Below are 27655 nucleotides of genomic sequence, written 5' to 3' on the forward strand. Positions count from 1 at the left end.
CAGAAGGCGAGGTCAGTACAGGTGCATCAAAGCTGGGACCGAGAGACTGAAAAACAGCTTCTATCTCAAGGCCATCAGACTGTTAAACAGCCACCACTAACATTGAGTGGCTTCTGCCAACACACTGACACTGACACTGACTCAACTCCAGCCACTTTAATAATGGGAATTGATGGGAAATGATGTAAATATATCACTAGCCACTTTAAACAATGCCACCTTATATAATGTTACTTACCCTACATTATTCATCTCATATGCATACGTATATACTGTACTCTATATCATCGACTGCATCCTGTAATACATGTATCACTAGCCACTTTAACTATGCCACTTTGTTTACATACTCACCTCATGTATATACTATACTCGATACCATCTACTGTATCCTGCCTATGCTGCTCTGTACCATCACTCATTCATATATCCTTATGTACATATTCTTTATCCCCTTACACTGTGTATAAGACAGTAGTTTTGGAATTGTTAGTTAGATTACTTGTTGGTTATTACTGCATTGTCAGAACTAGAAGCACAAGCATTTCGCTACACTCGCATTAACATCTGCTAACCATGTGTATGTGACAAATAAGATTTGATTTGATTTGATTAATTGGTTTCACCAGATCTTATTTAGGGGCTTCAGAGCAAGGGGATGAATTCATATGCACCCACCACTTTTACGTTTTAATTTTTTTTTTAATTTTTTGAAACAAGTTATTTTTTTTCATTTCACTTCATCAATTTGTACTATTTTGTGTATGTCCATTACATGAAATCCAAATAAAAATCAATTGAAATTACAGGTAGTAATGCAAGAAAATAGGAAAAACGCCAAGAGGGGTGAATACTTTTGCAAGGCACTGTATCTATGTATAGTCATTTTACCCCTACCTACATATACAGTACCAGTCAAAATTTTGGACTTTGAAGATTTTACTCATTCAAGGGTTTTTCTTTATTTGTACTATTTTATAGATTGTATTTTAAAAGTGAAGACATCAACTATGAAATAACACATATTGAATCATGTGTTAAACACATACACATATAAGTAGCCACCCTTTGCCTTGATGACAGCTTTGCATTCTCTTGGGATTCTCTCAACCAGCTTCACCTGGAATACTTTTCCAACAGTCTTGAAGGAGTTCCCACATATGCTGAACACTTGTTGGCTGCTTTTCCTTCACTATGTGGTCCAACTCATCCCACACCATCTCAATTGGGTTGATGTTGGGTGATTGTGGAGGCCAGGTTATCTGATGCAGCACTCCATCACTCTCCGTATTTTTCAAATAGCCCTTACACATCCTGGATATAGTCCCACTAAGTGCAAACCAGATGGGATGGCGTATCGCTGCATATTGCTGTGGTAGACATACTGGTTAAGTGTGCCTTGAATTTTAAATAAATCACAGACAGTGTCACCAGAAAATCACCCCCACACCATCACACCTCCTCCTCCATGCTTCACAGTGGGAACCACACATGCGGAGATCATTTCTTGGTTACTGCATGATTCCATGTGTGTTATTTCATAGTTTTGGTGTCTTCGCTATAATTCTACAATGTAGAAAAAAGACAACAAAGAAAAACCCTTGAATCAGTTTGTGTGTCCAAACATTTGACTGGTACTGTACATGTTACCACAATTACCTCGACTAACCTGTACCCCCCCCCCCCCCCCCCCCCCGCACATTAACTCGGTACAGGTACCCCTTGTATATAGCCTTGTTTTTGTTATTTCATTGTTGCTCTTTTATTTTTCTTACTTTAGTTTATTTAGTAAATATGTTTCTTAACTCTTATTTATCTTAAACTGCATTGTTGGTTAAGGGTTTGCATGTAAACATTTCACCTGTTGTATTTGGCGAATGTGACAAATGCAATTTGATTTGATCCATCACTCCAGGGAACGGTTTTTCACTGCTCCAGAGTCAAATGGTGGCTAGCTTTACACCACCAGCCACCACTTGGCATTGCGAATGGTGATCTTAGGCCTCTGTGCGGCTTCTCAGCCATGGAAACCCAGTTAATGAAGCTCCCGACGAACAGTTATTGTGCTGTTGTTGCTTCCAGAGGCAGTTTAGAACTCAGGAGTGAGTGTTGCAACCAAGAACAGATGATTTTTACGCACCACACGCTTCAGCACTCGGTGGTCCCGTTTTGTGAGCTTGTATGGCCTACAATTTTGCGGCTCAATTGTCTTTGCTCCTTTTGTATAAATAGTGTACGTTGAAATAACAAGTACATTTAGTATACCATATTTGATATAGGCTAGCCCACTCATTGAACAGTATAATATTATTGTTTTCTATGTCACTGTTGTGTAGTTCTAAAATATGGTGAATCAGTTGTTTGAAATTGTAATGGTGCCTAGCTACTACTGTGCTGTATTCTGATTGGTCAGATGTTTATTACTTGAGCACAATAAGTTAGTTGAATTGATGCATGGCTGTAACTGTGGTCAGTCAAAGATGATCTATTATATTGAGAAGATGGTCGACTGACCACTCTAACAATGGAAATACATATCCACAAAGGTGATAGACAGGCTTTAGTAGGCGAGATCAGGTGGGAGCATTCTAGCCAATGGGAGGACATGTACGTGTGTGAATACCAGGCACATCTCCAATATAAAATAGTTTTTCACAAAGTTGCCGGAATCTCATGTGCATTACACTCGTAACAATCTAAACATTATGAAACAAATATTACATCAAATAAGCCTCACCTATCAACATAGCAATTCACTTTTATCTTGACCAAATTCAACACTCTCTCATTGCTCCCCATACATAATACGCTTAACACGTATTTACATGTGGACAGATTTTGGGCGTAGTCGATCTTCTTGCTTTCCCTCTTCCTCTCTTCTCATCCGGCTCTTCTTCATGCGTGTTTGTCAACAAAGCGTCATACATCCACCACCTACAGAATTAAACTACACCGGTATCAAACTGACAGCAAAAGGATTTACGTTATACATTTATTAAAATTTTTATTCTGAGCAATTGAGAGGGGTAAACCATTAAATAGAGGATTCTAAACCCAGAGTAGTTTGTGTCTGGTAAGATGCAGTATGAGTGTATGATTGACAAGAAACCAAGTAAGTGAAATCATAAACATGGCATCTTTTTCTTTGCTTTCTCCAGCACTTGACTCAGCCATTTTGGTGAGATTGTGTGTACTGTAGATAGCTGTGCTGCAGCAGTCAGTGGAGTTTGACAGAATGATAAATTGCCCTGACTGACTGTCAAGTTCCTGTTCCTTCTCCAAATGTTTTCTTGTTTGCTTATTTTTTTCCACCTTTTCTCTTGCCACCAAAAAAATGCAGACTAATCATTAACTACATTTACTGAAGTGTGGCTATGGTATGGTCTTTTGAAAATATAATTTGGCTTTAATATGCTTCCTGTAAAGTACATTTGCTTCCTGTACAGTAACAAGAATAACAAAACAATGTTTGTGGAAGAGCAGCTGATTAAAGGAGATAAAGCAAAATTCCAATTCCAGTGTTTTTATACACCAGTGGAGGCTCCTCAGAGGAGGACGGGGAGGACCATCCTCCTCAGTGAATTTAAAATGTAAAACATTAAAAGTTATCAATTTTTGATAAAACTATACAAAATATAATCACGTCACCAAATAATTGATTAAAACACACTATTTTGCAAAGAATGTCTACAGTAGCCTCAACAGCTCTCTGTAGGGTAGCACCGTGGTGTAGCCGGAGGACAGTTAGTTTACATCCTCCTCAGAGTACATTGACTTCAATACAAAACCTTAGGAGGCTTATGGTTCTCACCCCCTTCCATAGATTTACACAGTAATAATGACAACTCCCAGAGGACGAGCTCCTGCCTATCAGAGTTATTGCAGCATGAACTGACATGTTCTCCACCCAATCAAAGTATCAGATAATTAATCTAGTACTGAAAGCATGATCTACAGCTTGCAGTGTATAAAATGTGGTGAGATAGTGGCTCATACAGACAGGATCGCTACAATACCTACCCATTGATTCTTGAAGAAAATAACGTATAAATGCCTCCAGAGCTTAGTTCAACTGTCATACTTCACCAGAACCCAAAATATAAGCTTGTAATACTCCAATACTTGTAAAAAAAGAGAAAACGTAAAGACTATATAGCTTCAAAACTTGGTTAAAACTATAATGTTGATATCATGGATGGTCAGCCCTTTCATTCATAGCCCTGTCTATGAATTTGAAAGTGGTTACATTTCTCCAGCCCGATACTTCAGTTATTTTACTGAAACAGAGGCAGTGAAACACTTGGTTATTGTTTCAACTGCTGATTGCAGCTTTAAAGCCCACTACTATTAACATCTACTGGTGCTGGTGAATACCTACCACATACAGTGGCAAAAAAAGTATGTGAACCCTTTGGAATTATCTGGATTTCTGCATAAATTGGTCAGAAAATTTGATCTGATCTTCATCTAAGTCACAACAGACAAACAGTCAGCTTAATGTTGACGCCAGGGGTTCCCCTAGGGGAACGCCCCCCCCCCCCCCCCCCCCCCCCCCCCCCGTTCAGCTCAAACCGTGGCGCATGGAACGCAAAAATATTCTTAGAAATATTTTACCTCCACACATTAACAAGTCCAATAGCTCAAATGAAAGATAAACACCTTGTTCATCTACCCAGCATGTCAGATTTTTTAAATGTTTTACGGCGAAAACACACCACATATTTATATTAGACCACCACCGAAACCAAGACAAGAGGCAGCCATTTTGTCCCAGAAAATATAAAATTATAAAAGCAGGATTAAAAAATAAATCATTCACTAACCTTTTGAAAATCTTCATCAGATGACAGTAATAGGACATGTTACACAGTACATTTTTTTTTTCAATAATATGCCATTTATATCCATAAATGTCCATTTACATTGAATTCATGTTCAGAAAATACTCAAAAATGTCCGCAGAAAATGTAGGTAGCGCCGCAAGATAACGTAAATAGACATCATAAACTTTGACTAAATTTACATGTTCTACATATAGTTAGAAAGATACACTGCTTCTTTATGCAATCGCTTTGTTACATTTATTTTTAACGTTACAGAAATCGCACACTATTCAATATTCTGAGACGGCGCTCAGATATAAGCTACATTTCTCCGTAATGTTGGAGTCAACAGAAACACAGATTTCAGCATAAATATTCCCTTACCTTCGATGGTCTTCGTTCAGAATGTTCTGGAAAGGTTCATACTTACCCAATACATCGTTTGGTTTCAAGTCTTGCGTCTTTGTATTAGCTACTGCTAATAACATCAGCTGAAATGCACCCAAAATGTCCTCTGGTCCGGAAAAGTTGCGCATCAAAACTTCAAAATTACATATTATATGTCGACTAAACAGGTCAAACTAAGTGCAAAACCAAGCTTTAGGATGTTATAGACATACAAAACAATTTTCAATTCAACCGGTCATTGTTTGTCCTTCTTCTGAGTACTGGAACAAAGGAATGGCTTGTACCAATTCGCGCCCTAACGCACAGGTTTTTTCTCGCGGCACTTACTCAAATCACTCCCATAGGGCCAATTCTCGCGGGATTTGAACGATTAAACGCTCTACAGAATGAGGACATCTAGTGGAAGACATATAAAGTGTCCCCAGATCCATAAGTGTTTGGGAAGGGTGGGGGCGATGACGTCAAAGTTGCTCCAACTTTCATGACCACAAAACTAGTTTGGAAGAATGCCTGCCCTGTGAGTTCTGCTATACTTACAGACATAATTCCAACGGTTCTAGAAGCTTTAGAGTGTTTTCTATCCAATAATAATTATTATATGCATATATTAGCAATTTTTGACAAATTTTTTTTCAGTTTACTATGGGCACGCAATTGCTCCAAAGGGGGCAGTAGTCAGCCATATCTTTAACAAGTTAAACTAATTACACACAAATTATTGTATTTTTCTTGTCTATATTGAATACATAATTTAAACATTCACAGTGTAGGTTGGAAAAAGTATATGAACCCCTAGGCTAATGACTTCTCCAAAAGCTAATTGGAGTCAGGAGTCAGCTAACCTGGACTACAATCATGGGTTAGAGCTGCCCTGCCCTATAAATAAAACTCACAACATTTTAGTTTGCTATTCACAAGAAGCATCGTCTGATGTGAACTATGCCTCGAATAGAAGAGATCTCAGAAGACCTAATAGTAAGAATTGTTGACTTGCATAAATCTGGAAAGGGTTACACAAGTATCTCTAAAAGCCTTGATCTTCATCAGTCCGCAGTAAGACAAATTGTCTACAAATGTAGAAAGTTCAGCACTGTTTCTACTCTCTTTAGGAGTGGCCCTCCTGCAAAGATGACTGCAAGAGCACAGAGCAGAATTCCCAATGAGGTTAAGAAGAATCCTAGTGTCAGCTAAAGACTTACAGAAATCTCTGGAACATGCTAACATCTCTGTTGACGAGTCCACTATACGTAAAACACTAAACAAGAATGGTGTTCATGGGAGGACACCACGGAAGAAGCCACTGCTGTCCAAAAGTTGAGTTGTTTGGAAGGAACACACAACACTATGTGTGAACTAAAAAAGCCACAACACACCAACATCAAAACCTCTTGGCAACTGTAAAGTATGGTGAAGAGAGCATCATAGATTGGAGCAGCCTCAGGGCCTGGACAGCTTGCTATTATCGATGGAAAAATTAATTCCCAAGTTTATCAAGACATTTTGCAGGAGAATCTGTCCGCCAATTGTAGCTCAACAGAAGTTGGGTGATGCAACAGACAACGACCCAAAACACAGAAGGAAATCATCTCCAAAAATGGCTTCAACAGAAGAAAATACACCTTCTGGAGTGGCCCATTCTTGACAACCCGATTTGAGATGCTGTGGCATGACCTCACGAGAGAGGTTCATACCAAACATCCCAAGAATATTGCTGAACTGAAACATTTTTGTAAAGAGGAATTGTCCAAAATTCCCTGACCGTTGTGCAGTTCTGATCTGCAAACGACATAAAATGTTTGGTTGAGTTTATTGCTGCTAAAGGAGGATTAACCAGTTATTAAATCCAAGGGTTCACATACTTTTCCCATCCTGCACGGTGAATGTTTACACGATGTGTTCAATAAAGAAATACTTGTATAATTGTTTGTTATTTGTTTAAGCAGACTGTATTTGTCTATTGTTGTGATCAGATCAAATGTTATGACCAATTTATGGAGAAGTCCAGGTAATTCCAAAGCGTTCACAAGCTAGGATAGGAGGAAATAACTCTAGGAAAGGAGGAAAGGGAACTAAGGAAGGAAGCTTACAAGGGATAAGAGGAAAAGAGCTAGGAAGGGAAAAGAGAAACGGAAAAGCTAGGAAATGAAAGGATAAGGAAAAGGATTTTAAAAAAGGGAACAGAAGGAGGGAAGGAAACAGAGTTAGGATAGGAGTCAAGGGATGTAGGAAAGCAGGAAAGGAAGCAAGACAATTATGAATTAAGGGATGTAGGATTGGAGGAAAGAATTAAAGGGATCTAAGAGAGTCTGAATAAGTTCCTACTGAGGCTGATCCAATACCTGCTGACTCAACTCCTACTGTGATTGACTCCTACTCCGACTCCTACTGAGATCGACTCCGACTCCTACTGAGATCGACTCCGACTCCTACTGAGATTGACTCAGACTCCTACTGAGATCGACTCAGACTCCTATTGAGATCGACTCAGACTCCTATTGAGATCGACTCAGACTCCTACTGAGATCGACTCCGACTCCGACTGACTCCGACTCCTACTGACACTAGCTATGTTTCCATTGACATGTCAATCAAGTAAATGTATTTATTAAGCCGTTTTTACATCAGCCGATGTCACAAAGTGTCCAGTGATTTTTTTTGTCAACATTTAGAAAGAAAATAGATGTGACAATTGCCTACTAGGGTGCATTTCCATTTAACTATCTTCCGTCAATAAAAATAGCTTGATGTAATGACGTCACACCTGAAATAACAACTTTTTAGCAAAAATCTACAGCGTTGAATAAAAATCTAGTGGTTGAAGTGTTTCCATTACCCACTAAGGCAAATTGTGCATTAATAAATTGGTGTCAACCTGTATACCCCCTCCCACCTATCTGTTTCATGTCTCAGATAGCATGTGAAAGCCAGCATGGATAGAATGCAATAATTGACTAATATTTGCCATATTCTAATAATGATCATGTGCCAGTGTGTCACCGCGGATCGGCTGTCTACGCTAGTCCGTGCCATTGTGAATCTTACACTCCTGTAGATCTGAAATAATTGAATGATGAAACTTGCAAGCCAACCAGAAAAAATCCAAGCGAAGCAATTTAAGCATTCTTGAAAGTCAGGACAATCCTTGTCCTGTGAAGTTGAAAATGTTTTATTTTGCAAGCAGTAATTAAATGTAGAGTGCATGACAGCAAAATCACACTACAAGCCAAAGACTTAAAACACTAAAATGACAAGAGTAACTCAAACCTTTAAAATTATTCGGCAATCATAATGTATTAAAAAAACACAGTTTCCATCATAATTTGTTGCAATAAAGAAAGTTAGACAAAATAAAAATTCACCCGTCGAACAGATACATTTTTTGTTGATCTTTAGAAAATGTCTGTCTGCTGTTTCCATTACACATCGCATTGCTTTTCTCGAATATTGCTTTTCTCGAATTAACTTGGGTCAATAGAAACTTACTTAATGACTCAATTCTTACTGAGAGAGTCAACTCCTACTGTCAATGACTCAACTCTTACTGAGATCGACTTAATTCATACTGACACTTACTCAAGTTCTACTGACTCAGCACCTGAGACTGACTCAACTCCTACTGACAGTGACTCAACTCCTAGTGAGAATGACTTAACTCCTGACAACGATGCAATTCTTACTGAGACAGAGTGTACTAATATGGACACCGTTATGTGAAATGCTTATAATCCTATCTACAGTATGTATGGACAAATATTTTTCCTAGCCACATGTGGCTAAACATTTGAATACAAAATGTTACTGAAATAATACTACAGGTGACAAAGGTGGGGTCCTCAGTCAGGTATGACTCAGTGGGTTTTAGATCCGCTGTATTAATCGAGTCCCGGCTAGATGTTAATGTTCCAGATTGACAATAAACTCTGGAGGTTGATGTGTCAAGGCAGAGAAACTGTTTTTGAAGAGACACGGTGTGAAAGGAAAAGGGTTCTGGCCCGTACCTTGAGCAGGCCTAGAGGGGAGCCGCTGAGAAAGCCACTGCGTGGGTAGTACTCTATTTTCAAGAGTTTAAAGGATAAATGGATGTAAAAATGCAGCCTGTGCTATAATGGATTTCTCTGTGGTGCTCGTGCTATCTGTGTGTTGCAGCCCTAGAGGAAATGTACTCCGTGCTCCCTACACAATGTGGGAAATTGCTTACTGTGACTGCACTGAATACAAAAATTAACCTCTCTATGATTTCTTTAATTTGTTTGGAGTGACATCTCCCTCAGGTGTGAGGGGCTCCTCTGAAGCTTCCGAATACCTCTCAACACACACCGTCAGTGTCTTCTCTCAATGAAGTTCTCAGTGGAGGACCTTTGCATGGTTTTGTTCAACCAGGCAATTGTTGAGTGCTAATGGAACTGTGTGTGATATCTTTTTTTTAAAGCCAGTGGCTCAGATTTTCCTTCACTTCTTCGTCAGATTGTATACCATTTGTCACAATGCTACTGCTTGAGGTGGTTGAGTAGAGGTGGTCAGGGTTGAAACACTTAATACAGTAATGGATACTCCAAGGATACATTTCTTATTACAGGCCTGCTGACCTTAGTAATTTCCCCTTCCCCTTTCTAATCAATAAGATAACCAGGGTTTCACTGTGCAGTCTGGGTAAGAGGAGACACACAGAATTCAGAAGCATAGACAATTTTTATGGGTGAATCTACTGTTGAGAAGTGCCCTTCTTTCAAACTCGCATTGAAGTATATTGACATTAACACACCGTAAAACTTAAATTAAACTCTGAATCTCAAATAGCCGCCTGTCCCTTTTAATAGCCAGGCAACGGCACACATTCCAGCAAATAAACGTCTGTTTCAAATAATCACCGGGTCTAAATGAATTGTTTACTAGGTTACAAAGTTTGATGTTTGACTTGTTACATTAAATCATTCAGTAATGACTTGAAAAATGATGGCAATCATCCGTTTTTATCGCCAGTAAGAAACTGCTAGCTAACTGGCAAGCACAAAAACAGTCAACAACTTCGGGATTACAGAACACTAGAAATTTGCCCTTTAATGGTGAAAGTAAAAACTGCCGTAAATGCAGAGTCGGAGAATAATCATTGAAGTTGTTTTTGGTGACGAGTGGCACGAGGAATGTTGTACAAAACAAAAACACCAGGATCAGATAAATGGCACTGGAGGGAATAGCAGCTGTTTTACAGGCTCCTGACCAATTGTGTTATTTTGTGTTTTTGTTCATAATGTTTCTGCCATCATTTTCTATGACCGAAAAGACATTCTGAACATCAGTTCATTATCCTCGATTTGGATGAGGATTTCTACTTCAATGAGCGAATGACATACTGCACATCCCGGACCAGGCCCAAATCCCCGACACTCGAAGGAGGAAGAGGCGCCATTATAGAGGCTGACGAGACTACGTTGGCAAGTGGATAAACCACCACTGCCCTCAATTTCATTGGAGAATGTGCAATCACTGGTGAATAAACTGGACGTGCTCCTATCAATGTGATCTGAAGAAATTGTCACTCAAACAGAAAGGGAAAGTAACAGAGTCACTGATAACAACTAAATTAAACAGGTGTGGTTTTAGGAGGGGTTTTGAAAGACACTCATGAGGGTGTCCGCTGAAAATTGACTAGCAACAACAACTGGGACCTAAAAGACACCCACCATGAGCTCCAACTAAATTTGCCCAAGAGGAAGCAAACAAAAGAAAAGCCCACACCAAACTTAAATATAGGAAGCAAACCAAAAAGTGTAGCAAAACTTACAGGGAAGATCAGACTACTGGATTGTTTGTTTAGAAATCAAATAGGGAGAGCCAACTAAAGGTGTTAACCTTGTCATCTTTCAAGACAACTGGAGCACTGGGCCAGACCCTCGTAAATATCTACTGGGCCAGCACAGGTGAAACACCTTCCCACTTACGAGATGGACAAGCCAGCACAGGTGAAAAACATACTGCCTAACGAGGTGACGCCAATCTGTTAACAAACTAATATCCTATGTTTCTCCGAGTCTTGGCTGAACAAGGACATGGTAAATATAAATCTAACTCGTCGGTAGGACAGAACAGCAGCGTCGGTAAAACTCAGGGGGGTAGTGTGTGTCTCTCTCAACAGCTAGTGCTGTTGTTAACACTTCTTATGGTATAGGGGACGCTTGCGTCCCACTTGGCCAAAAGCCAGGGAAAATGCAGCGCGTCAAATTGAAATAATATTATATAAAAATAAAATTTTCATTAAATCACGCATGTAAGATACTAAATTAAAGCTACACTCGTAGTGAATCCAGCCAACATGTCAGATTTTAAAAAGGCTTTTCGGCAAAAGCATAAGAAGCTATTATCTGATGACAGCACAACAGTAAACAAAGAGAGTAGCATACACAAAACGCAGAAATAAAATATAAAACATGCCTTACCTTTGATGAGCTTATTTTGTTGGCACTCCAATATGTCCCATAAACATCACAATTGGTCCTTTTGTTTGATTAATTCCGTTCATATATATCCAAAATGTCCATTTATTTGGCGTGTTTGATCCAGATGCTGGACAGCTTCCAAATTGCGCAACGTCACTACAAAATATCTCAAAGGTTGCCTATAAACTTTGCCAAAACATTTCAAACTACTTTTGTAATACAACTTTAGGTATTTTTTAATGTTAATAATCGATCAAATTGAAGACGGTCTATCTGTTTTCAATACAGGAAGACAAGAAACGCAGTTTCTAGATGGCCATACTTCTTCATTGCACAGGAGGAATAACCTCAACCAAATTCCAAAGACGGGTGACATCCAGTGGAAGCGGTAGGAACTGAAAACAAGTGCCTAAGAAATATCGTTTCCCAATGAGAACCACTGAACAGACAGAGACTTTTTGCCTGCTACATAAGTTATGTTATACTCACAGACATGATTCAAACAGTTTTAGAAACTCCAGAGTGTTGTCTATCCAAATCTACTAATAATATGCATATCTTATATTCTTGGCAAGGGTAGCAGGAAGTTGAAATTGGGCATGCTATTTATCCAAAAGTGAAAATGCTGCCCCCTATACCTTAAGAAGTTAACAAAGGTAGTATTGAGGTCCTGCTCGCCTAAGGTAGAATAATTAATGATAAGCTGTAGACCATACTATTTGGTAACCATAGTGACTACATGGAACTATATTCCACATCAAGTAACTCATGCAAGCAGTATAATTAGATAAAAATACAGATAAAAATACACTTTATTGAACAGCGGAGACTGTAAAGTAACACAAACACAGACACATGCATGCTCACACATGATAACATACACATGTACATGTGGATTTTGTGTTGTAGAGATGTGTTAGTAGAGTAGTGGCCTGTGGGCACACACTTAATGTGTTGTGAAATGTGTTGTTAATATATTGTAATGTTTTAAAAATGTTGCTGGTCACCAGGAAGAGTAGCTGCTGCCTTGGGGATCCAAAATAAATACAAATAGAAACATTTTCGTAGCTGTCTACTTACCACCACAAACCGATGCTGGCACTAAGATTGGACTCAACGTGCTGTATAGAGCCATTAGCAAACAAGAAAATACTCTCCCAGAGGTGGTGCTCCTAGTGGCCGGTGATTTTAACTAATTTCTACCAGTATGTCACCTGTGCAACTAGAGGCGGAAAACTCTAGATTACCGTTACTCCACACACAGAGGCGCATACAAAGCTTTCACTCACCAACCATTTGGCCATAACCATAACTCTATCCTCCTGATTCCTGCTTACAAGCAAAAATTCAAACAGGAAGTACAAGTGATGGCCTCAATACAGAAGTGTTCCGATGAAGCGGATGCTAAGCTACAGGACGGTTTAGCACAGACTGGAATATGTTCCAGGTTTCATCCGATGGATTGAGGATTTTCCCACATCAGTCACAGGCTTCATTAATAAGTGCATCGAAGACATCATCCCCAAAGTAACCAAAGTAACGGTAATACATTACCGTTCAAAGGTTTGGGGTCACTTAGAAATGTCCTTGTTTTTGAAAGAAAATCACATTTTTTGTCCATTAAAATAATATCAAATTGATTATAAATACAGTCTAGACATTGTTAATGTTGGAAATGACAATTGTAGCTGGAAACGGCTGATGGAATATCTACATAGGCGTACAGAGGTGTTCCAATGGCACGTTGTGTTAGCTAATCCAAGTTTATCATTTTAAAAGGCTAATTGATCATTAGAAAACCCTTTTGCAATTATGTTAGCACAGCTGAAAACTGTTGTGTTGAATAAAGAAGCAATACAACTGGCCTTCTTTAGACTAGTTGAGTATCTAGAGCGTCAGCATTTGTGGATTCGATTACAGGCTCAAAATGGCCAGAAACAAAGAAATGTATTCTGAAACTCGTCAGTCTATTCTTGTTCGGAGAAATGAAGGCTATGCCATGCGAGAAATTGCCAAGAAACTGAAGATCTCGGACAACGCTGTTTACTAATCCCTTCACAGAACAGAGCAAACTGTCTCTAACCAGAATCGAAAGAGGAGTGTGAGTCCCCGGTGCACAACTGAGCAAGAGGACAAGTACATTAGAGTGTCTAGTTTGAGAAACAGACGCCTCACAAGTCCTCAACTGGCAGCTTCATTAAATAGTACCCGCAAAACACCAGTCTCAACGTCAACAGTGTAGAGGTGACTCCGGAATGCTGGCCTTCTAGGCAGAGTTGCAAAGAAAAAGCCATATCTCTGATGGGCAAAAGAACACAGACACTGGACAGAGGACGATTGGAAAATAGTGTTATGGACAGACAAATCTAAGTTTGAAGTGTTAGGATCACAAAGAGGAAGATTTGTGAGATGCAGAAAAAATGAAAAGATGCTGGAGGAGTGTTTGACACCATCTGTCAAGCAAGGTGGAGGTAATGTGATGGTCCAGGGGGTGCTTTGTTAGTGGTAAAGTGGGAGATTTGTACAGGGTTAAAGGGATCTTGAAGAGGGAAGGTTATGATTCCATTTTGCAACGCCATGCTATACCCTGTGGATGGCGCTTAATTCAAGCAAATTTCTTCCTACAACAGGACAGTGACCCAAACACAGCTCCAAACTATGAAATAACTATTTAGGGAAGAAGCAGTCAGCTGGTATTCTGTCTATAATGGAGTGGCCAGCACAGTCACTGGATGTCAATCCTATTGAGCTGCTGTGGGAGCATCTTGACCGTATGGTACGTAAGAAGTGCCCATCAAGACAATCCAACTTGTGAGAGGTGCTTCAGGAAGCATGGGGTGAAATCTCTTCAGATCACATCAACAAATTGACAATTAGAATGCCAAAGGTCTGCAAGGCTGTAATTGATGCAAATGGAGGATTCTTTGACGAAAGGACACAATTATTATTTCAATTAAAAATCATTATTTAAAATCTTGTCAACTTCTTGACTATGTTTCCTATTCATTTTGCAACTAATTTCATGTACAGTTGAAGTCGGAAGTTTACATACACTTAGGTTGGAGTCATTAAAACTCGTTTTTCAACCACTCTACACATTTCTTGTAAACAAACTATAGTTTTGTCAAGTCGGTTAGGACATCTACTTTGTGCCTGACACAAGTAATTTTTCCAACAATTGTTTACAGACAGATTATTTCAATTATAATTCACTGTATCACAATCCCAGTGGGTCAGAAGTTTACATACACTAAGTTGACAGTGCCTTTAAACAGCTTGGAAAATTCCAGAAAATGATGTCATGGCTTTAGAAGCTTCTGATAGGCTAATTGACATCATTCGAATCAATTGGAAGTGTACCTGTGGATGTTTTTCAAGACCTACCTTCAAACTCAGTGCCTCTTTGCTTGATATCATGGGAAAATCTAAAGAAATCAGCCAAGACCTCAGAAGAAAAATGTAGACCCCCACAAGTCTGGTTCATCCTTGGAGCAGTTTCCATACTCCTGAAGGTACCACGTTCATCTGTACAAACAATAGTATGCAAGTATAAACACCACGGGACCGTGCAGCCGTCATGCCGCTCAGGAAGTAGACGCGTTCTGTGTTCTAGAGATGAACATACTTTGGTGCGAAAAATGAAAATCAATCCCAGAACAACAGCAAATTATCTTGTGAAGATGCTGGAGGAAAAAGGTACAAAAGTATCTATATCCACATTAAAATGAGTCCTATATCGACATAACCTGTTGTTGTTGGGATGTTTTTCATCGGCAGGGACTGGGAAACTGGTCAGAATTGAAGGAATGATGGATGGCGCTAAATACAGGGAAATTCTTGAGGGAAACCTGTTTCAGTCTTTTAGAGATTTGAGACTGGGAGGGAGGTTCACCTTCCAGCAGGACAATGACCCTAAGCATACTGCTAAAGCAACACCCGAGTGGTTTAAGGGGAAACATTTAAATGTCTTGGAATGGCCTAGTCAAAGCCCAGACCTCAGTCCAATTGAGAATCTGTGGTATGACTTAAACATTGCTGTACACCAGCGGAACACATCCAACTTGAAGGAGCTGGAGCAGTTTTGCCTTGAAGAATTGGCGAAAATCCCAGTGGCTTGATGTGCCAAGCTTATCCCATATCCCAAGAGATTTGCAGCTGTATTGCTACAAAAGGTGGCTCTACAAGGTACTGACTTTTTTTTTGGGGGGGGGGGGGGGTGAATAGTTACAGTGGGGAGAACAAGTAGTTGATACACTGCCGATTTTGCAGGTTTTCCCTACTTACAAAGCATGTAGAGGTCTGTCATTTGTTTTAATCTTAGGTACACTTCAACTATGAGAGACGGAATCTAAAACAAAAATCCAGAAAATCACATTGTATGATTTTTAGGTAATTTATTAGCATTTTATTGCATGACATACAGTGGGGCAAAAAAGTATTTAGTCAGCCACCAATTGTGCAAGTTCTCCCACTTAAAAAGATGAGAGAGGCCTGTAATTTTCATCATAGGTAGACTTCACCTATGACAGACAAAATGAGAAGAAAAAAATCCAGAAAATCACATTGTAGGATTTTTTATGAATTTATTTGCAAATTATGGTGGAAAATAAGTATTTGGTCAATAACAAAAGTTTATCTCAATACTTTGTTATATACCCTTTTTTGGTAATGACAGAGGTCAAACGTTTTCTGTAAGTCTTCACAAGGTTTTCACACACTGTTGCTGGTATTTTGGCCCATTCCTCCATGCAGATCTCCTCTAGAGCAGTGATGTTTTGGGGCTGTTGCTGGGCAACAAGGACTTTCAACTCCCTCCAAAGATTTTCTATGGGGTTGAGATCTGGAGACTGGCTAGGCCACTCCAGGACCTTGAAATGCTTCTTTGCCCCACTGTAAGTATTTTATCACCTACCAACCAGTTAGTTTTTATTTAAGAAGCCCTCCTGTTCTCCACTCATAACCTGCATTAGCTGCACCTGTTTGAACTCGTTACCTGTATAAAAGATACCTGTCCACACACTCAATCAAACAGACTCCAACCTCTCCACAATGGCCAAGACCAGAGAGCTGTGTAAGGACATCAGATAAAAACAATTTAGACCTGCACAAGGCTGGGATGGGCTACAGGACAATAGGCAAGCAGCTTGGTGAGAAGGCAACAACTGTTGGCGCAATTATTAGAAAATGGAAGAAGTTCAAGATGACGGTCAATCCCCCTCGGTCTGGGGCTCCATGCAAGATCTCACCTCGTGGGGCATCAATGATCATGAAGAAGGTGAGGGATCAGCCCAGAACTACACGGCAGGACCTGGTCAATGACCTGAAGAGAGCTGGGACCACAGTCTCAAAGAAAACCATTAGTACACACTACGCCGTCATGGATTAAAATCCTGCAGCGCACGCAAGGTCCCCCTGCTCAAGCCAGTGTATGTCTAGGCCCGTCTGAAGTTTGCCAATGACCATCTGGATGATCCAGAGGAGGAATGGGAGAAGGTCATGTGGTCTGATGAGACAAAAATGTAGCTTTTTGGTCTAAACTCCACTCGCCGCGTTTGGAGGAAGAAGAAGGATGAGTACAACCCCAAGAACACCATCCCAACCGTGAAGCATGGAGGTGGAAACATCATTTTTTGGGGATGCTTTTCTGCAAAGGGGACAGGACGACTGCACCGTATTGAGGGGAGGATTGATGGGGCCATGCTTCGCGAGATCTTGGCCAACAACCTCCTTCCCTCAGTAAGAGCATTGAAGATGGGTCGTGGCTGGGTCTTCCAGCATGACAACGACCCGAAACACACAGCCAGGGCAACTAAGGAGTGGCTCCGTAAGAAGCATCTCAAGGTCCTGGAGTGGCCTAGCCAGTCTCCAGACCTGAACCCAATAGAAAATCTTTGGAGGGAGCTGAAAGTCTGTATTGCCCAACGACAACCCGAAACCTGAAGGATCTGAAGATGGTCTGTATGGAGGAGTGGGCCAAAATCCCTGCTGCAGTGTGTGGAGCTTCGCTGCACAGACATTTTCAGGTCTCTCCAGAAATGTTAATTTGTGTTCAAGTATGGGCTCTGGCTGAACCACTCAAGGACATTCAGAGACGTGTCCCCGAACCCACTTCTGTGTTGTCTTCGTTGTGCGCTCACTGTCGTTGTCCTGTTGGAAGGTGAACCTTCACCCCAGTCTGGGGTGAAGGTTTGAAGGTTTGAAGCAGGTTTTCATCAAGGATCTCTCTGTACTTTGCTCTGTTCATCTTTCCCTTGATCCTGACTAGTCTTCCAGTCCCTGCCGCTGAACAACATCCCCACAGCAAGATGCTGGCAACACCGTGCTTCACCGTAGGGGTGGTACCAGGTTTCCTCCAGACTTGACGCTTGGCATTCAGGCCAAAGAGTTAGAATAATTGTATAATTTGTTTTGGTACTGTCCATATGTAGCTTGTTTTTGGTCACACGTTCAGGAATAGCTGAAGAATTGCAACATTTACCTGGAGCTAACTCTGCAAATAGCAGTGCTGGGTGATTTGAAATGTCAAAGTCAATCGATCAATAATATAACACTTTTAGCTTAAAAAAGTATATTTAATTTACAATCTGTAGAAACTTTGAGAGTAGAAATGTTCAGAACTTTTGTGAAACATCACAGCACAGTAGAAAAATATATGGCAAATAGTAATCAAGACTGGATGGTGTTCAGAGATAGATGGTAGGTGTTGAGTGGAGCTGAATTGTGGGACTATAAATAAGAAAATTACGAATGTAAAATGTACTGTGTTCGTAGAATATATATATATATATATATATATATATATATATATACTGTAGGTTCAGAACTTTTGTGAAACAGCACAGTTAAAAATATATAGCAAATATAAATCAAAACGGGAATGTCTTCAGAGATAGAAGGTAGGGGTTGAGGGTAGCTGACGGATGGGACTAAGTGCAAACAAAATATAACTATTGTAAAAATATACTGTGTCCGTAAAATGTATATAGTATGTACAAGCTGTAAGTAGAAGCCTACGTGTTGTTGTCCATTTGTTTACTCCAATTAGGGGAGGGGTGGTAGGGTATTGGAAAATAGTAAAGGAAAATATATATTTCTTTTAAGATTCTGTTTTTGTGAATATATATATATATATATATATATATATATATATATATATATATACACACACACACCCATTGGATTGGAAATCTATCTGCAATATGAAAGCTCATCTACCCCCTAAATAAAACACTTGATAGTCAGTGATGTGTTGTGTTGGATTTGCCCCAAACATAACACTTTGTATTCCATACAAAAAGTACAGTTATTTACAATTTTTTTTTGCAGTACTACTTTTGTACCTTATTGCAAACAGGATGCATGTTTTGGAATATTTTTATTCTGTACAGGCTTCCTTCTATTCACTCTGTCGTTTCAGTTAGTATTGTGGAGTAAATACAATGTTGTTGATCCATCCTCAGTTTTCTCCTTTCACAGCCGTTAAACTCTGTAACTGTTTTAACCTTGGCCTCATGGTGCATTCCCTGGGTGGTTTCCTTCCTCTCCGGCAACTGAATTAGTAAGGACGCATGTATATTTGTTGTGACTGGGTTTATTGGTACACCATCCAAAGTGTAATTAATAACTTCACCATGCTCAAAGGGATATTCAATGTCTGCTTTTTTTTACACTACTAATGCTGCCCTTCTTTGATAGCCACTGGAAAACCTCCTTTGTGGTCTTTGTGGTTGAATATGCGTTTTATATTTACTGCTTGACTGAGGGACCCTATAGATAATTGTACAGTGCCTTGCGAAAGTATTCGGCCCCCTTGAACTTTGCGACCTTTTGCCACATTTCAGGCTTCAAACATAAAGATATAAAACTGTATTTTTTTGTGAAGAATCAACAACAAGTGGGACACAATCATGAAGTGGAACGACATTTATTGGATATTTCAAACCTTTTTAACAAATCAAAAACTGAAAAATTGGGCGTGCAAAATTATTCAGCCCCCTTAAGTTAATACTTTGTAGCGCCACCTTTTGCTGCGATTACAGCTGTAAGTCGCTTGGGGTATGTCTCTATCAGTTTTGCACATCGAAAGACTGAATTTTTTTCCCATTCCTCCTTGCAAAACAGCTCGAGCTCAGTGAGGTTGGATGGAGAGCATTTGTGAACAGCAGTTTTCAGTTCTTTCCACAGATTCTAGATTGGATTCAGGTCTGGACTTTGACTTGGTCATTCTAACAACTGGATATGTTTATTTTTGAACCATTCCATTGTAGATTTTGCTTTATGTTTTGGATCATTGTCTTGTTGGAAGACAAATCTCCGTCCCAGTCTCAGGTCTTTTGCAGACTCCATCAGGTTTTCTTCCAGAATGGTCCTGTATTTGGCTCCATCCATCTTCCCATCAATTTTAACCATCTTCCCTGTCCCTGCTGAAGAAAAGCAGGCCCAAACCATGATGCTGCCACCACCATGTTTGACAGTGGGGATGGTGTGTTCAGCTGTGTTGCTTTTACGCCAAACATAACGTTTTGCATTGTTGCCAAAAAGTTCAATTTTGGTTTCATCTGACCAGAGCACCTTCTTCCACATGTTTGGTGTGTCTCCCAGGTGGCTTGTGGCAAACTTTAAACAACACTTTTTATGGATATATTTAAGAAATGGCTTTCATCTTGCCACTCTTCCATAAAGGCCAGATTTGTGCAATATACGACTGATTGTTGTCCTATGGACAGAGTCTCCCACCTCAGCTGTAGATCTCTGCAGTTCATCCAGAGTGATCATGGGCCTCTTGGCTGCATCGCTGATCAGTCTTCTCCTTGTATGAGCTGAAAGTTTAGAGGGACGGCCAGGTCTTGGTAGATTTGCAGTGGTCTGATACTCCTTCTATTTCAATATTATCGCTTGCACAGTGCTCCTTGGGATGTTTAAAGCTTGGGAAATCTTTTTGTATCCAAATCCGGCTTTAAACTTCTTCACAACAGTATCTCGGACCTGCCTGGTGTGTTCCTTGTTCTTCATGATGCTCTCTGCGCTTTTAACAGACCTCTGAGACTATCACAGTGCAGGTGCATTTATACGGAGACTTGATTACACACAGGTGGATTGTATTTATTTATTTATTTTATTTATTTATTTTACCTTTATTTAACCAGGTAGGCAAGTTGAGAACAAGTTCTCATTTACAATTGCGACCTGGCCAAGATAAAGCAAAGCAGTTCGACAGATACAACAACACAGAGTTACACATGGAGTAAAACAAACATACAGTCAATAATAAAGTATAAACAAGTCTATATACAATGTGAGCAAATGAGGTGAGAAGGGAGGTAAAGGCAAAAAAGGCCTTGGTGGCAAGGTAAATACAATATAGCAAGTAAAACACTGGAATGGTAGTTTTGCAATGGAAGAATGTGCAAATTAGAAATAAAAATAATGGGGTGCAAAGGAGCAAAATAAATAAATAAATTAAATACAGTTGGGAAAGAGGTTGTTGATAGGGCTAAATTATAGGTGGGCTATGTACAGGTGCAGTAATCTGTGAGCTGCTCTGACAGTTGGTGCTTAAAGCTAGTGAGGGAGATAAGTGTTTCCAGTTTCAGAGATTTTTGTAGTTCGTTCCAGTCATTGGCAGCAGAGAACTGGAAAGAGAGGCGGCCAAAGAAAGAATTGGTTTTGGGGGTGACTAGAGAGATATACCTGCTGGAGCGTGTGCTACAGGTGGGAGATGCTATGGTGACCAGCGAGCTGAGATAAGGGGGGACTTTACCTAGCAGGGTCTTGTAGATGACATGGAGCCAGTGGGTTTGGCGACGAGTATGAAGTGAGGGCCAGCCAACGAGAGCGTACAGGTCGCAATGGTGGGTAGTATATGGGGCTTTGGTGACAAAACGGATTGCACTGTGATAGACTGCATCCAATTTGTTGAGTAGGGTATTGGAGGCTATTTTGTAAATGACATCGCCAAAGTCGAGGATTGGTAGGATGGTCAGTTTTACAAGGGTATGTTTGGCAGCATGAGTGAAGGATGCTTTGTTGCGAAATAGGAAGCCAATTCTAGATTTAACTTTGGATTGGAGATGTTTGATATGGGTCTGGAAGGAGAGTTTACAGTCTAACCAGACACCTAAGTATTTGTAGTTGTCCACGTATTCTAAGTCAGAGCCGTCCAGAGTAGTGATGTTGGACAGGCGGGTAGGTGCAGGTAGCGATCGGTTGAAGAGCATGCATTTAGTTTTACTTGTATTTAAGAGCAATTGGAGGCCACGGAAGGAGAGTTGTATGGCATTGAAGCTTGCCTGGAGGGTTGTTAACACAGTGTCCAAAGAAGGGCCGGAAGTATACAGAATGGTGTCGTCTGCGTAGAGGTGGATCAGAGACTCACCAGCAGCAAGAGCGACCTCATTGATGTATACAGAGAAGAGAGTCGGTCCAAGAATTGAACCCTGTGGCACCCCCATAGAGACTTCCAGAGGTCCGGACAACAGACCCTCCGATTTGACACACTGAACTCTATCAGAGAAGTAGTTGGTGAACCAGGCGAGGGAATCATTTGAGAAACCAAGGCTGTTGCGTCTGCCGATGAGGATGTGGTGATTGACAGAGTCGAAAGCCTTGGCCAGATCAATGAATACGGCTGCACAGTAATGTTTCTTATCGATGGCGGTTAAGATATCGTTTAGGACCTTGAGCGTGGCTGAGGTGCACCCATGACCAGCTCTGAAACCAGATTGCATAGCAGAGAAGGTATGGTGAGATTCAAAATGGTCGGTAATCTGTTTGTTGACTTGGCTTTCGAAGACCTTAGAAAGGCATGGTAGGATAGATATAGGTCTGTAGCAGTTTGGGTCAAGAGTGTCCCCCCCTTTGAAGAGGGGGATGACCGCAGCTGCTTTCCAATCTATGGGAATCTCAGACGACACGAAAGAGAGGTTGAACAGGCTAGTAATAGGGGTGGCAACAATTTCGGCAGATAATTTTAGAAAGAAAGGGTCCAGATTGTCTAGTCCGGCTGATTTGTAGGGGTCCAGATTTTGCAGCTCTTTCAGAACATCAGCTGAATGGATTTGGGAGAAGGAGAAATGGGGAAGGCTTGGGCGAGTTGCTGTTGGGGGTGCAGTGCTGTTGACAGGGGTAGGAGTAGCCAGGTGGAAAGCATGGCCAGCAGTAGAAAAATGCTTATTGAAATGTTCAATTATGGTGGATTTATCAGTGGTGACAGTGTTTCCTATCTTCAGTGCAGTGGGCAGCTGGGAGGAGGTGTTCTTATTCTCCATGAACTTTACAGTGTCCCAGAACTTTTTTGAGTTAGTGTTGCAAGAAGCAAATTTCTGCTTGAAAAAGCTAGCCTTGGCTTTTCTAACTGCCTGTGTATAATGGTTTCTAGCTTCCCTGAACAGCTGCGTATCACGGGGGCTGTTCGATGCTAATGCAGAACGCCATAGGATGTTTTTGTGTTGGTTAAGGGCAGTCAGGTCTGGGGAGAACCAAGGGCTATATCTGTTCCTGGTTCTAAATTTCTTGAATGGGGCATGTTTATTTAAGATGGTTAGGAAGGCATTTTTAAAAAATATCCAGGCATCCTCTACTGACGGGATGAGGTCAATATCCTTCCAGGATACCCCGGCCAGGTCGATTAGAAAGGCCTGCTCGCTGAAGTGTTTCAGGGAGCGTTTTACAGTGATGAGAGGAGGTCGTTTGACCGCTGACCCATTACGGATGCAGGCAATGAGGCAGTGATCGCTGAGATCTTGGTTGAAGACAGCAGAGGTGTATTTAGAGGGGAAGTTGGTTAGGATGATATCTATGAGGGTGCCCGTGTTTAAGGCTTTGGGGAGGTACCTGGTAGGTTCATTGATAATTTGTGTGAGATTGAGGGCATCAAGTTTAGATTGTAGGATGGCTGGGGTGTTAAGCATGTTCCAGTTTAGGTCGCCTAGCAGCACGAGCTCTGAAGATAGATGGGGGGCAATCAGTTCACATATGGTGTCCAGAGCACAGCTGGGGGCAGAGGGTGGTCTATAGCAGGCGGCAACGGTGAGAGACTTGTTTTTAGAGAGGTGGATTTTTAAAAGTAGAAGTTCAAATTGTTTGGGTACAGACCTGGATAGTAGGACAGAACTCTGCAGGCTATCTTTGCAGTAGATTGCAACACCGCCCCCTTTGGCAGTTCTATCTTGTCTGAAAATGTTGTAGTTTGGAATTAAAATGTCTGAATTTTTGGTGGTCTTCCTAAGCCAGGATTCAGACACAGCTAGAACATCCGGGTTGGCAAAGTGTGCTAAAGCAGTGAATAGAACAAACTTAGGGAGGAGGCTTCTAATGTTAACATGCATGAAACCAAGGCTATTACGGTTACAGAAGTCGTCAAAAGAGAGCGCCTGGGGAATAGGAGTGGAGCTAGGCACTGCAGGGCCTGGATTCACCTCTACATCGCCAGAGGAACATAGGAGGAGTAGAATAAGGGTGCGACTAAAAGCAATAAGAATTGGTCGTCTAGAACGTCTGGAACAGAGAGTAAAAGGAGGTTTCTGGGGGCGATAAAATAGCATCAAGGTATAATGTACAGACAAAGGTATGGTAGGATGTGAATACAGTGGAGGTAAACCTAGGTATTGAGTGATGAAGAGAGAGATATTGTCTCTAGAAACATCATTGAAACCAGGAGATGTCATTGCATGTGTGGGTGGTGGAACTAATAGGTTGGATAAGGTATAGTGAGCAGGACTAGAGGCTCTACAGTGAAATAAGCCAATAAACACTAACCAGAACAGCAATGGACAAGACATATTGACATTAAGGAGAGGCATGCTTAGTCGAGTGATCAAAAGGGTCCAGTGAGTGGAGAGGTTGGTTGAGGGTCACGGCGATTTAGACAGCTAGCCAGGCCAACCGGTAGCAAGCTAGCATAGGATGGAGTCTGTTGTTAGCCACCTCTTGCGTTCGGTCAGTAGATTAGTGGGGTGCCGTGTGGTAGAGTGGATTAATCCAAATCACACAACAACAACAAAAATAAGAACAATAGATATAGTTATTTATCATCATTAGTCATTTAGGTCAACATTGGATCATTCAGAGATCCTCACTGAACTTCTGGAGAGAGTTTGCTGCACTGAAAGTAAAGGGGCTGAATAATTTTGCAGGCCCAATTTTTCAGTTTTTGATTTGTTAAAAAAGTTTGAAATATCCAATAAATGTCGTTCCACTTCATGATTGTGTCCCACTTGTTGTTGATTCTTCACAAAAAATACAGTTGTATATCTTTATGTTTGAAGCCTGAAATGTGGCAAAAGGTCGCAAAGTTCAAGGGGGCCGAATACTTTCGCAAGGCACTGTATGTGTGGGTTACAGATAGTCATTCAAAAATCATTATTGCCCACCGAGTGAGTCCATGCAACTTAATATGTGACTTGTTAAGCACATTTTTACTCTTATTTAGGCTTTCAATAACAAAGGGCTTATTTATTGTTTTATTGATTTGTAAAAATGTATAAAAACATGATTCCACTTTAACATTGTGGGGTATTGTGTGTAGATCAGTGACACAATATCTCAATTTAGTCCATTTTAAATTCAGGCTGTAACACAACAAAATGTATAAAAAGTTAAGGGGTGTGAATACTTTCTCAAGGAACTGTATATCATTGTACTAATTATTTTCCTGTATTTAGGGAATTGATGTTGAAGCACCTTGTATACTGTATCTTCCTGAATAGGAATATGTTTTTTTCCTCTTGTTTGTAGCCAGGAAGTATGACAGTGGAGAATATCTAAACATCACCGGTATCACGAGGGACCAAGCAGGGGACTATGAATGCAGTGCAATGAATGACATTGCCTCTCCTGACACCAAGACGGTGAAAGTCATAGTCAAATGTAAGTACATCTCTGTCCTTGCTACAATTTGGCTGCCAAAGCAGATTCTCATCTATATCAATGTGTACTGTTCATTGACAAAGACCCAGATCTCTTTATGAGCCATCTAGTCAGATCAGCTGAAGTTTGAATGAAAGTCTTGGTTTGAAGTTTCTCAATATTTAACAAGATAATTCCCTTTTTGTCTCGTTGCTGAGGTGATTAATTCACGTTAAGGAAAGGTCTGGCTGTTTTTAAGGGCTATTCCATTATGCAGGTAATGAGTCTTTCAAAATGTGTGAAGAGACAGTAATGAGGACCCAGAGCATTAATGAATGATACTGGCTTTAGTCATCATGGTCACATGGAAATCAGCACTCCTAAGTATGAGGTGGAAGGGTGCTTGACAATTATTACTCTTCCCATCTTCTTCTCTCTCGCTTTTAAGTCTTCCTCTCTGTTGATACCCTGTGCTGAATCATCCCACTGCCATAACCAGTCACAAGTGTGTGAGGAAAATGGTGACGCCTAGTTTGTTTGATGCTAATCGGGTTGATTAAGGATTTCTCAGATTTCGATTAAGTTACTGTAATGATAATATATTCAGAAAAGTACACTGGGATGGTGATTTGAATGGTCCTGAATACAAAGTGATATGTTTGGGGCAAATACAATACAACACACTACTCCATATTCTCAAGCATCTTGATGGCAGTATCATGTTATGGGTATGCTTGTAATTGTTAAGGACTGGGGAGTTTTAAAGGATTACAAGGTAACTGAATGGAGCTAAGCACAGGTGACATCCTAGAAGATAACCTGGTTCAGTCTGCTGTCCACCAGACACTGAGAGATGAATTCACCTTTCAGCAGGACAATAACAGTTTTGAATTAAATCTAGTTAAGTTACAGTTTTGAATTAAATCTATTTGAAAATATGTGGCAAGACCTGGAAATGGTTGTCAAGCAATGATCAACAACCAATTTGATAGAGCTTGAAGACTTCTGAAAAGAATAATGGGCAAATGGTGCACAATCCAGGTGTGGAAAGCTCTTAGACTCACCCAGAAAGACTGTATTCGATGCCAAAAGTGTTTCTACAAAGTATTGACTCAAGGATGTGAATACTTATGTAAATGAGATATTTAATTTGAACATTTTCCCCTGGTGGCACTGGTCCCACTAAGTTTTTAAGTTGGTGGCACCAGCCCATGATTTGGTTGCCTGAATACTGTAATTCAAAGTGCTTTATTATAAAGTGTAAAAGACTACTGAGATGCTATTTAATAAATAAGTTGTTGATCTTTTCATGTTCTAAATATTTGAATGTGCAACCTAATTCAGTGATTGTCATGCATTTTGGGTTGACAATTATAGTTGTTATATTTAATGTGTTAAAATACGGCTCTAGAATTTTCTGTATTTTTTTTCAATAGAGATTACTTTGCCTGCATCTTTATGTGCACCATTATCATAGGCTAATACTGTGTATCAAAACACGTTAGCTAGATCGCCAAATCTAAATATAATACCCAATGCTACGTAGTAGCCATGTAGCCACATATACTTGTAGACCTAAGTGTATATGTACATGTGTGTGACTGGTGAAAGCTGCTGGGTGTGAATGTGATGTAGGGGAATGAAAATGGGAACGTAAGACAAGTTGCTGAGGTGAAAAACATTAGTGGGAGGAAACTCCACACGATTCAAGGTTGCTGCGTTCATGTTAGGGGAACATAGCATAAGTGAAACGTTGGTTAACTCCATAAGATTCAAGAGATTACATGTTACCCCAGGAAACCCATTGTGGGTGGTAACTGTAATAAAGTCTATATTTTACCCCATGATACCCATTGAGGGCGGTAACTGTAGATGACAGGGTAGCTTTATTCACATGAGGGTAATTTAGTGAAACAAGGTAGCTTTATTCACGTCAGGGGAATTTAGTAAAACACGGTAGCTTTATTCACATCAGGGGAATTGAACTGAGTCCTGTGCAACTCAATACGATTCAAGGTTGCTGTGTTCACATCAGTGGAACATAGCAGGAGTGAAACTTAGGTGCAATTCCATACAGTGGTTCCTGCTTTAAAAGTTGTGAGCTTGCGCCGCAGGACTTAGAGGTACCCAGGTACCCAGGCTTCA

General features: G+C 40.4%; 1 protein-coding gene across 3 annotated transcripts in view; it reads left to right on the plus strand.

Annotated features, from left to right (window-relative positions):
- The window catches only part of LOC139406915 (neuronal growth regulator 1), a 397350-nt gene that overhangs the window by 220505 nt on the left and 149190 nt on the right, over nucleotides 1-27655 (plus strand). For all 3 annotated transcript variants that reach the window (XM_071150075.1, XM_071150076.1, XM_071150077.1), the window contains exon 4: nucleotides 25400-25531. In XM_071150075.1, coding sequence (XP_071006176.1) covers nucleotides 25400-25531 — 132 coding nt within the window. The remainder of the gene's footprint in view (nucleotides 1-25399; nucleotides 25532-27655) is intronic.

Source organism: Oncorhynchus clarkii, chromosome 4 (assembly GCF_045791955.1).
Source record: "Oncorhynchus clarkii lewisi isolate Uvic-CL-2024 chromosome 4, UVic_Ocla_1.0, whole genome shotgun sequence".
Taxonomy (NCBI): Eukaryota; Metazoa; Chordata; class Actinopteri; order Salmoniformes; family Salmonidae; genus Oncorhynchus; species Oncorhynchus clarkii.